General features: G+C 31.2%; 1 protein-coding gene across 3 annotated transcripts in view; it reads left to right on the forward strand.

The window, feature by feature from the left end:
• The window catches only part of FIG4 (polyphosphoinositide phosphatase FIG4), a 105,335-nt gene that overhangs the window by 72,255 nt on the left and 20,082 nt on the right, over nt 1-12,998 (forward strand). Inside the window, exon 14 of one of the 3 annotated variants that reach the window (XM_075382451.1) lies at nt 6,867-7,019. The exons of the other annotated variants lie outside the window; for them this stretch is intronic. Coding sequence (XP_075238566.1) covers nt 6,867-7,019 — 153 coding nt within the window. The remainder of the gene's footprint in view (nt 1-6,866; nt 7,020-12,998) is intronic. 3 annotated transcript variants of the gene reach the window in all.

Here is a 12,998-nt window from a genome sequence, read left to right on the forward strand (position 1 = left end):
GATGCTAGGGAAGCTGAGCACGGTTTGTTTGTGCCCAGTAACGAAAGTTCCTATTCATGTATTCACTTAAGTGAAGATGGGCTTCATCTGAGATCCAAAGATTTTCAATAAAGTTAGAATTATCATTGATTTTAGACAGGTTTTCAAACAAATTTACAGATGCAATACACAGTCATTAGTTTCAGTTTTTGGACAGTTTGAATCATGTAATGATGAAATTTTAGATTATGGATTATTCTTTGCATACTCCAACGTCCAAGCTCCAATGAGGTGACAATTTTCCGCACAGAACAACAAGGACTCTTTACCACTTACAGCTTTCATGGCATCAATGTTTTCTGGCATACGTACAGACAATACATGCCACTAGGTCTTTTTTTTAAAGTCGAACCAGTCTCTTCAAAGTTACAAACTGTTTTGATTGCATATGAAGAAGGAAGTTGACCGCAGGGCAGGATCTCATAGCGTCACCGAAACACTCTTTGTCACACTGTCACCATGACAGTAAAACATCCTTATGGCAACCGCACGCTCTTCACCATTCCACTGCTTCATCACAACTAAATATCCATAACTGCTCTATAGTTTAATCTCTCTCCCACTTGTGGTACGCCTACAGGGCTGCCAACTTCAAATTCAAAATTTCCCATTTCTCTACGCCACCATGTACATTCTGCTATTTATTTATCGGTTTTTTATCCTTTTTTTTAGCAGTAGCGATCCTCATTATTACTATTAGAAATCATACTTAATTCTTAAATATTAACGTAATAAATTTTATTTGTACTGTTTTTAAATGAAACTGCTGCTATATTTATTACTAGTTATTGATTCACTTTCTTGGTCCGCACTCATTTCTAAGCAAGAAATAAATTGCAGTGAAATCTTCAAAGGACAACTAATTTTATTTTAAAACAGAACTTAAAACTCCACATTTGTCTCTGGTAGAATGGTAGCATCGAATCTTTCATCTTGGTTCCAGTCAGGTTAACATTTATGACTATAAATGTTAACCTGACTTACATCAAGCAAAAAAAAATTCAAATGCAGAAAACTAAACTTAATTTTCATCTTCATTAGTCATATAAAATGTACGGTTTTTTTTCATGATTACATGTGAACTATATGGTTGGTTTCATAAAATAATCCTATCCTTCTCTGTAGTAAAAATTCAGTCTTAAATAATATACTACATGGAGAAAAACCATAACTCAAATCATGTGAAAGTATAATCCTCTCAACATTAACAACAGTGTTGTAATATGTTCTTTTAAGTCTTCTATAAACAGGAAGTGGAGGGATAAAAATTTTGTCTTTTATAAAACTACTACTACTCATTAAAAGTAGTCAGAAGGTGTTTAATCTAGACTTCTTGATGGCCAACATATCTCAATGGCATGTTTTCATCAATTACATGGTCAACCCAACTTCTTGGAAGTTGTTAATCCAGGTAATTTAAAACCTCTATGCAGCAATAAGGTTAAGTTTCATTTTGTACTACAAGATTGAAGACCTCAATGTCTTCCTTGAGTTGGAGCAGTAGTTATTCTCTTAACATGTTAAAAGAAATTCCCCTCTCTTTCTTTCTCTCCCTCTCTCTAAATGTGTGTGTGTGGTGGGTGGGGGGTAGTGGAAAAAGAACAGTTCATACACCTTTTTGTGGGACGTAGCAAAATGTTTACTTTAGCTGACTGTATATGTTGACACTTTTTCTTGTGTTTTCTGTTTTCCCTAATCAGGGTGTAATATTCATGATATATTGTTTTAACAAATATTACTCTTACATAATACTTTCTCTTCCTTTCTTTTCCATCCCCTTTTGCTATTAAGTGTCAGAATCCTTCAGCCATAATTTGAATTCTGTAATCCACTGCCAGTTTCCATACATCCTGGATGCTCTTTCCTTTCCTGTGGGCTATAATTCTAAATTTCTCTGACTCATTAATAATTTCATATTCCTTTCCCATTAACAAAATAATGTTACAACATTCAAATTATTTCTTCATGTATAATATATGGTTTACTAAAAACCACATACCTCTATAGTTAAAGTCTACTGCTGTGATTACATGTATAATGATATGCAGAATCTATATATGTCATAATTTCTGCATTCATTCCATTTCTGTTCTAATGATTTTTTCTGGCTACTTTCTTTTTATTTCTCCGAATAATGATGTCTCACTACGTATGTTATTAGCTCTTTGGTAGCATATCCAAATAGTGGGGCTATCTCCTCAAGGCTTCCTGATTGGCCTTGATGAGTTGATTGTTATTGGTTACTACTTATTGAACCACCACTGTTTATGGCCAAATATACCTATAAAACTACGAACTGAGGGGAGTACTATTCCTCAGTACCCTGTCTAAAGATATTCTCCAACCCCTTTTCTCATTGGGGTAGGCTACCTGAACCTTCTACTGAGTTAGATTAGTAGAGGTGTCTCTTGCAGATTAAAGACTGGAATTTGAGTGAGATAGGCTACAAGAATTCACATGTTTAACTTTTTATATGATATACATGTTGAGCATCATTACATGTTACCACTCCCATTTCCCAGAACCAAACCATCCCTCCAGGTAGCCTGTCAAAGCATGCATTAATAATTACCGTTATAATAATGATCTTGTTTAAAATATTCATTTTAAGTTCATTATTATTACTATCACTCCTATATAGTAATCGAGTTATTACTATCATCTAATTTTGTTTGTAGCTTAATTTCCATATCAGCAAAGTTGTTTTTAGTAAACTATACTCCTTACAACTTGATGTTTCACAATTCTTAAATGCTTAGCAGTGTAACACTAAAAAATTTAGCAAATGCTTCTATCTCAAAATGATTTATTATTCAGTCACTACTTCAGATGTATGAGATGTGTTTAAAGTAAGGTCCATTTGAAATAAAAACAAAACTGTAAAATATGAAAAAACCTTACATCTTACACTTAAAAGCTATATTTATTTACTACCTTTCTACATAGCTGCCTTCAACTTCAACACATTTTTCGTAGCGTTTCACTACCTTCTTCAAAAAATTCCTACGATAGGACTTAAACCACACGGTAAAGCAATTTTTCAGTTTGTCATCATCATCAAATCTTTGTGCAAGTCACTATTTAAGGTAAAGTAAAAGAAAATAATCACCGGGAAGGGGCCATAAGATAGATGATTGAAGTTTTTCTACAAACTTTTTTCACATCACTGACTAATTTTCCATGTGTGCTGGGCATTGTCATGCAAAAACAAAATCCCACGAGGTAGCATCCTACATCATTTGTTTCTTGTTTTACTGCTCATCTAAGATCTTTTAACATTTTTCAATAAGTACAGGGATTCACAGTAGTTCCATGATCACTAAATTCAGCAGCAAGACATCTGTTTTGTAGACACCACCAAAAAGTAGCAGCCATAAGCTTTTTTAACAAAATTTCTTGTTTGAACTTCTTCAGTCTAGGAGATCATGAATGCTGCCATTGCCTCGACTACTGATTTTTCTTAATGTTCAAATAAGTAATCCAGGTTTCACCTCCAGTAACAATATGATCAGACAATTCATCACCGTCATTTCTGTAACACTGCAAAATTTCATACGCTGCAAGATATCTTTCCTTGTGTGTGTGTCGAATAACATCTTTGGCTCTCATCTGACATACAATTTTTTATAATCAAATCATCGACAGTTGGCCGCTATGTTCTCATTTTGAATGTTCATTCATTCTTCTTGAAATTAATGTCTTATTTCAGCATCATTCATATTTTCTGCCTTTAAATTTACAGGTTTTCCTGGAATTTCAGCCATAAAATTGTTTTTTTTTTCATAAAAAATCAGATTACTCCTCATACTTCACTCTTGGCAGGATCATGGATTGTATCATTCATTATAATGGATGAATGTAAGCAACCAATGACAAAATGAATAAACCACTGTTGCGAACAGTTGATTGTTGATTGAAATAACTGAGCTATACGAGCGCATCTGTTTATATCATGTATTTAGGCAAGAAATTCAAAATAGACCTTACTTGAATAGGCTACTTTAGAAATATTTTACAGATTACCTCTTTGTAAGATAAATTATAAATATATAAACACATAAATAATAAGATAAAAAATTGATGTTACACATGGAGAGGAGTTACCTGTACCTGTACCACCATCTAATCCGACATTGCTAGAAGAACAATCTGACAATGAAGTTGATGATGTAGAGAAGAATTTCTTCCTGTATCTGGTGAAAAATCCCTCATTTAATTCAACAACATGAACTTAATGATTTAGTTTGTGATATAAAGTTATCAAAGCAGCAGGCTGAACTTCTGTTCTGGGGTCTAGTCTGCAACAGTGAACTCTTTTAATGGGAAAAACAAAGGTTACTACATTTAGAACACAAAATAAAACTCTTTTGTCTTATTTTATTATGGAAAATACATTGTGCATTTGTATGCAAAATGGATGACGTCAATGGCCTGATAAAAGAACTTGGAATTCAGCATATTCCTGAAGAACGGCATCTTTTTATTGACTCCTCTAATGTTAGCATGAAAAGTTTTATTGCATAATGGTAACAAACAGCCATCCATTCCATAAACTCATGCAGCCAAAATGAAAGAAACGTATGAAACTATGGCATCAATATTAGAAGCAGTAAAATACAAAGAGAATATGTGGCAAGTTTGCAGTGATCTGAAAGTTGTCACATTACTTATTGGTTTACAAGGTGAGTTTATGAAACATTGTTTTCTTTGTGTTTGGGTTAGTCATCATACTAAAAGTTATTAACAAATAAGCTGTCCATTGCGGCAGAATTTTGTAGCTGGTGAAAAAAAATGTAAAGCATTTATCATTAATTAATAGTGGTAAAATAATACTGCCGCCTCTTCACATAAAACTTGGACTAATGAAAAATTTTTTTAAAGGCACTAGACAAAGATTGACCAGGATTTAATCATTTAAAAATAAGTTTTCCTAAATTGAGTGATTGTAAGCTCAAGGAGGGTATATTTATTGGTCTGTTAATCAAGAAACTTCTTAGTACTCAACTTTTGACAGTAAACTTAGCGAATGTGAACTAGCTGCATGGAAGTCCTTAAAAGACATTGTTGGTTGGTTTTTAGGGAACAGAAAAGATGAAAACTATGTTTTTTTGTTAAGAAGCTGTTAGAAATCTGCAAACGTTTAGGATGTAGGATATCATTAAAAATTCATTACTTCATTCCCACCAAAAATGTTTCCTGAAAATTTGGGTTGTGTCAGCGATGAGCAAGGAGAGTGTTTCCATCAGGGTATTCTGACCACGATGTATTAATACCAAGGAAGATGGGATTCTGGAATGATGGGTGACTATTGTTGGTTTTTGTTTAGAGAAACTAATAAAACATTGTTTAAGTGAAAAAGTTTGTCAGCATATTTTAAATGAATACATATAAATAATAATGTTTTTAACATATTGATTTCACAGTGATTATGTATTTATTGGTAAATAAATTGTATGTATCTAAAAAGCATGATGTATTACATAAATTTTGATAACAGTTTTGAGTTCAGCAACCCAAAATTAGTTAAAATCACCATGTGTGATTTATGAAAAAAAGTTTTTTTGTTGGCTAGTGTAATTACTCCACAAATTTCAGCAATTTCCCAAACTTTTACATGTCTGTCCTTTGTAGATAAGATTATTCATGCGATTTAGCAAAGAATCAATTGAGATGTATGCCTCTCTTCCATTACAGTGAAATTCAGTAACATTTATCGTGCTTGATTTAAATTATTCAATCTACTTATAAAACTTTTCATCCTTAATACACTTTTTACCATATAAGAAAATAAAGATCTCATTATAACACAGTTTTTCTATGATAAATTTCAAGCAGAGCCGATATTTTTAAGTAATGAGATGTGGTTATAATAATAATATTAAAAACGTTTTTTGAACAAATAATATTTTCTGTCAGGGGTGCCAAACTTAATGCCAGATAGTTTCAGTTCTTTCCATTAAATAATTTTTCTGACTTTGTCATTTTTCTCTTTAATTATAATTTGAGTACTATAGTACAACCTTCACTCATACTATAGTACGAGTATTATAGTACAACCTTCATATTTCTAGTTTCTTGACATGGCAATTTGTATCCACCTACAATTTCAAATTATGCCCTTTTTTATTTATGCCTGTCTTGTAAATTATGTAATTATTATATCTATTTTTGCATCTGTGTAAATTTTACACAGTATTGTTACACAAACTCTCAAAAAATGTTAGTATTCTAGTGTTAAAGACAATCACATTATAAAGTATGTGTTTTAATGAAATAGATGCATAGATTTAATGTACCCAGAGTTTTTCTACCTCATTTTCTACTTTTTTTTTAGTTTTTAACACCGTTTTATGCTTCTGATGCCATCTGTTTGCTGTGTAATGAAAGAAAGTCTTAAATTTAATATATTTTCTTTTTAGTTATTCCCTCATTAATGAAATCTAATTTAGAAAGAAAAATAGCAAATTCTTAAATATATGTTCAAACTGATTTGTTGATATGTCATATATGTGTGGTTTTTCTATCAGTGCTGTTCATTTTGTTCTGTTAATTGCTTTCACAGGGTCTCTCTTTAATTTTGCTTATATTATTTAAAATAGCATAACATTATAATATTACCTTAAAGTAAATTATTCATGCTACTAGTATCTGTTCATTTATAACTCCCAAGTTTTAATTTTTTTGCAATGCTATTTTTTTAAATATTATGCTTCATTTGTGCAATTGGTTACTGTAATAAAATAAGTGAAATCCTGAGCTTTTATTGATACGTACAAGTGTTAGTGTTTAAAAGATACGATTGCTGTTGTTTGTTGTTTGCATCACAGCAAATGGTTATTATCTCCATGGATGCGGTTGATGTGCGCATCCAATCTACTGAGTGTTGATAGTTTTTGGCTGGACATAGCTGCATCTTGTCTGCATCCTGCTAGGAGACATTTTAATCGACAAAATATTTCTCCGACTTCATCCGGAAACAGGTGATGCTTCTCTTGTACCAAAGTCTGATTTTACTGGGTATATTAAAATCTGGTTCAGCTATTCTTTCAGAAATTTCATCTTTGCTGGGTTACATGCTTCAAGGTTTAATTTTAATTACAGAAAATTGGCTGCAGATCATTTGGAAATATATTGTGAGAACTTTAATTTTTGTAACTAACAAAAGGGAATTATATTTTTAGTGCTTTTTTTTTGTAAAAATGAATGTTCTAAGTGTATCTATTAAATAATGAAAGTAATACAGTATTCCACCTGTATTTGTATTTATTACAATTGTAATGTTTGTCCATTTCAACACATTTGGTGTTTTGTTTTCTTTACTGCATCAGTTAACTAAAAATGTGTTACTTTAAGCATAGATTTCACTTAAACAAAGAAAGAATCACATGGTACCAAATCTGATGTACAGTATATAAAGAATGTCCCAGTGCAGTACTTGCTCACAGCCACATTGTCCTGATGAAGAGTGAAACCATTTTTCCAGGGTTCTGGTAGTATTTTCTGACCCTTTCTCTCAGCTTTGTGCAAACATTTTTTTAATAATGCAGATTCACTCTTGTGTCCTCTGCAACCTATCAAGATTATCCCTTTGAGACAAAAAACACAATGAATGTGGGCTTGAATTACGATTCATTTTGACAAGCTTTTTTCGTTCTTAGTAATGATATTGCTTTCTATAGCATTGATTGTTGTTTTATCTCAGCATAAATGCAGAGATGATCTTCATTTATGCTGTAAGGATCTCTGTTGAGATCCTTACACATAATTTTCCATTCAGTATCTTTGTCTAAATTCACAACTTAAACTACCACTCAGATACTAATTGGTAGTCTTTTCAAACAATGTAGCTAATCTTTTTTTCTTCATTTTCTTTGGCTCTTGAAGTTGAAAGTTGTCGAGGGTTTTCATCATCATCCATGTTCTGATGTCCTTCATTGAACATTTTGTGCCACTCAAGACACAGTAAGGATTTGAAAACATTACAATTGGTGTTTTCTTCAATTCCAATAAGAATTTCAGTTTGACATTTTGCTCAGTTTTTAAATTTGCAATAACCTGGCACACAACTAAACTAAATGATGAGTCACAATATACTGAAGGATCAAGTGTTGATGTTTGTCATGCAGGTTCAGACACATCCAAGGTCTGTCAAAGAGTTTATAATTACTTTCATTGTTTTCTATAAAGGTTAGTGACATAGTTTCACTATTTAATAGGCACACTTTATATATTTGTAATACATACTCGTTTTTATGTTGGGTGTGATATTTGTCTTTTTGGGGTGCATAGCTTTTACTTTTGAACAATTATTTACAGAATTTTCAGAAATACAGGAGGAAAGGAAAATAACTTGGGAACTGATTCTAGAGCTTGAAATAAGGAAAAAAAGTTCACACGAACATATGTTCGAAAACACTTTGTTATTGAGTTACAGGAGTTACAGCTAGCAAAAAATTTTGCCTGGATTTCAGTCCACCCCCTGGTGAAATGAGATCATACTGAAATTTTTAAGGTGTTTATATAAAGGATAAACTTGATGGTTTCTTATGTTTTTTGACCTGAAAAATCTAATAAAAACAAGTGCCAGAACTGTACCTCCCACAGTTTTCATGATATCCAATGTAAAACAGAAAAATTTGGTAAAGAAAAATACATTTTTTTAGGTTTGAAGTACTTAACGTTGGTTTTAAGTAATATCGTTGTTAAATAAATGCCTAGATTTTATTATCAAAATTTGTAGAAAATTTAATTCTGAGAGAATTAATGTAATTGAGTCTAAGGAAAAAAATAAACTTTTACTATTAAAAACAAAACGTAACAGAAAATGTTATAAATTTGTAAAAATTAAAGACAGCTGTTTTTAGTACAGACCTTTGAAAACTTAGGTTGGCTACTCTAACTGTATGCTTCAAAATTAATTTAAATACTACCAATTGCTGTCATAAAATTTTAGTTACGTGTTATTAATAAATGCTAGACGGTTTAGTTGTTTTTGACATAATTTTGTTTGTCAAAATTATGTAATTTTGTTTAATCTTTTTGAGAATCAAGTATTGCAGTGTTTTTGTGTTTGTTATACTCTAAACTGTATTTATATTTTTCCAGTGGAATCTGAATTTAAAAAGTGAAATTCCATTTCGAATTTTTTGTTTTGAAAACAGGTGTGTCTGTTCACTTATGCAGAGTATGTGAATATGTTTTTTGTGTATGGCTTTTGCGAGGAAGTGCTAAAGCTAGGGTAGAAGAATATCAATGTAGGTATCCTGGATGAGTAGTTCCAAACTATAAAGTATTTTGTAGAATTTTTAATTATTTTTATGGAAATTGTACACTTCCCAGTGCATGTTTCATTTGAACATCATCTGGTACATGATAATGAAAGGGAAAAGATTCTTCATGCGGTACAGTTGTTCATATAGTGAAGAATTTTTACACGGCGAAACATTCCACAAAGTATAGTATGGAGAACATTACATGCTCAAGGACTGCATCCTTATCATGTTCAGAAAGTTCTGCAACTCCAGCTTGGTGAGCTTGCCAGGCAACTGCAGTTTTGTCAATGGATTAACGATAATTACCACTTAACTCTGTACATACGTCTTTCAGACGAAATTACTTTTATCTGTAATGGCATAAGCAATACACAGAATTCATATTGGTGGTCTGATGAAAACCCATATGCTGTAGTTGAATGAAATTTCCAGCAATGATTTTCAGTGAACATCTTTTTGTTTTATGATCAATAACCAGTTAGTAGGCCCTTTCATATTATAACAACGTGTCATAGTGAGAAATTATCTGAAATTTTTAAACAGTACAGTGGTTGAAAATTTCTTGAATACTTGAAGTATACTATCAACTTGATGGAGGACCAACATATTTCTTGAATGAAGTAAGACAATTCTTAGATGAAAAATCTACTGGCGAATGGATCGGACATAACTGGCCAGTAAAATCACCAGCCCTTACACCCTTGGATTACTGTTTATTGGGATGGATGAAATATAAGTTATACAGGAAAAGTAGACGCATATAATGAACTGATCGTTTGCATTCTCACTGCTGCTACTGTTTTTTCAAGGAACTCAAAAATATCATTAGGTTGGTGAAAAGGAAGGAGACAAGTTGAAATGTGCATCAATGTAATGGTTGAATTTTTGAAAATTTATTGTAAATTAATTCAGTATAAATGACAAAGATTATTTCTTTTTAAAGTAGATTAGAAATATTTTATTTTTCAAAGATCTAAATTTATTGTACTAAAAACTGCTGTTTTTAATTTCACAAATTTATAACATTTTTCTGTTAAGTTTTGTTGTACTGTTTTGTTTTTAATAATAAAAGTTGATTTTTTTGTTTTTCATTGACTTTATTAATCAATTTTCTCAGAATTAAATTCTACACATAATGAAACCTATGTATGCATTTATTAGTCGTTTAACAACTTTATTGTACTTCAAATTTAAAAAAGCGTGCTTTTCATCACAGAATTTTCCTTTTTTACGATGGATATCATGAAAACTATAGGAAATATAGTTATGTAATATGTATTTTATTTGATTTTTCAGGTCAAAAACATAAGAAATCATCAAGTTTTACCCCTTTGATAACACTTTAAAAATTCAGTATTACTCATTTTACAGGGGGAACTGAAATCCAGCCGAAAATTTTTGCTAGCTGTAACTCAATAATTAAGCGTTTTCAGACATATATTTGTAAGAACGTTTTCCTTATTTCAAGCTCTAGAATTAGTATCCAAATTATTTTCCTTTTATCTTAAAGCATCCTGTACTAATATTAACTAATGCTTAGAAGTATTATGGTTTTTTACCAATTTAGAATGCTAATTTGTAATAATCAATAGTCTTTTTTATCATAACCAACATCATAGGAGGTAATTATTAATAGATTTATGAATAAAACATTAAAATGTGAAATAACATATTACGATGGGAAAAATTAAATTGAAATTCATGTTACCCACCTTAAAAAATAATATTTTCATTTGTAATTTAATCCTGTCTTAATCATCATATTAAAGTTCAGCTTTCATTGAACCTAGGATGTCGTAGCTTTCATAGGATGTCCCTAGGCTGTTTTTTTAGGTAGTCAATCAGAATGATTTTTAAACCAATTTTAGAATTATTTTCTTCAAAGACAGTTCATCAGATCAAAGGTGAGATTAATAAGATATAAATTACAAAATTTGTCAGTAAAAAATGTGTTATTACAAGAAACACATTGAGAAAATTATATTAGTTCAGGAATTATTCAAAAAGTATTATTCTGATTGGTACACCCACCAGGTACAGATAGTTGTGTAATTCCATGAATTAAAAAAAATAACAAATGAATCTGTGACTTCATATCTACTTAAGAAGCACAATACAATGTCATTTCTGTATTAAAACTATATACAGTCCATCTAGTGAATAATTTTTTGAACTGCTGGTATTAAATTTTTTAATTCTTTAAAATAACTATCTTTAGATATAGTTGCAGTTGTATAACATGCGAAGAGGGTAAATAATTAATGACTCAAGATTTGAGACAAATCAGAATAATGAAAAATAAAAAAAAACAGTGCGCTTCCTAGTAGAATTCTGTGTTCTGCTCTTTAACTGAGGATATGTATTTTACACATGTATTCTTATCAAAAATGAAATTTCAACTGTGTTTACAGTCTGTTAGGCATGATTTTAACCAGTAATAAGCAGCTCTTCTTTTCTTCAGTAAGAAATGTGCAACTAAATCAGATGCTTTACTTGATCACAAAAAAATAGATATGGAAATTTTTTGTCATCTACCTATTTGTAATATGTGGGGTGGCTGAAATGTAATGCACCATTGCTCATTATTTGCAAGTGAAAAAAGATAATCATATAAAACAAATATAGCATTAAAGTACATTTTATTTGCTACAAAAACTTACATTTATTTTTCTATGCAGTCATCATTTACAGCTATACATTTCTCCTGATTATTAACCAGTTTTCTCATTCCATCAATGAAGTATGCTGGCAATCTTTCCTTGATCCACAACCTCACTGCATCCTTCAGTTCATCATCTGTGATGAAATTGATAACCTTAATATCCCTCTTTAATTGCTGAAAGAAATGAAAATTGCAGGGAGCCAAATCTGGTGAATGTAGAGAACGTTGATTAGATTCAAATTTCAACTTCACAAGAGCCTTGGCAAATGCACATGATGTGTGGCAGAGCTTTATTTTGTTGCAACATTATCACCTAGTTTGCAATAACGTGTCCTATTCATTATTTTGAAATCCTATCTGGGTGGTGTTGTGTTGTTATGTGATGCAACAGTCATTTTGAATTAATTTATCTACTTCCTTTTCATACTTCTCATCAATCACTGAAAATGGTTGACTTCTATGAGATTTATCCTCAATACTCAACTAGCTTCTGATACACAACATTTAGTTTCCCATCTACTCACAATTTAATCACCATAAATGGCTTTAAGACGACAGTGAATGTCACTATCATTCACTTTTTCGGTTAAAAATTCAATTAGACTACCCCCTTGCTCCTTGTACCTTGTTTTAGATATGTTTACATAGGTATACTTGACTTGCGTACTCGACTCCATAACAATGGCGACTGACAAAAAATGAGAGACCGCAGGTCAATGAGTTTTGGAATTTTAATTGTAGGGGAATGAAGCTACAAGGTGGTAGCACCTGTCACTTTGTGGGACATTATGTTCTCTTATTAGGCTAAAGTTTGCTTTGCATTTCTGTATTATCTAAAAATAGGGAAACAACTCTGTCATTATTTTCTTTGTAAAATTGTGCTGAAGGTTTGTCAATTCACTATGCTTAAAAAACAGTTTTAAGGTATGTATTTTTTTATATACTTAAGAAAATATGGATTATAATTTTGTAAATTAGAACATAAATGTTTGGAGAGAACTGTAAAAGTATTAAGGAAGCTGAAA

Source organism: Lycorma delicatula, chromosome 1 (assembly GCF_047948215.1).
Source record: "Lycorma delicatula isolate Av1 chromosome 1, ASM4794821v1, whole genome shotgun sequence".
In the NCBI taxonomy this organism is placed as follows: Eukaryota; Metazoa; Arthropoda; class Insecta; order Hemiptera; family Fulgoridae; genus Lycorma; species Lycorma delicatula.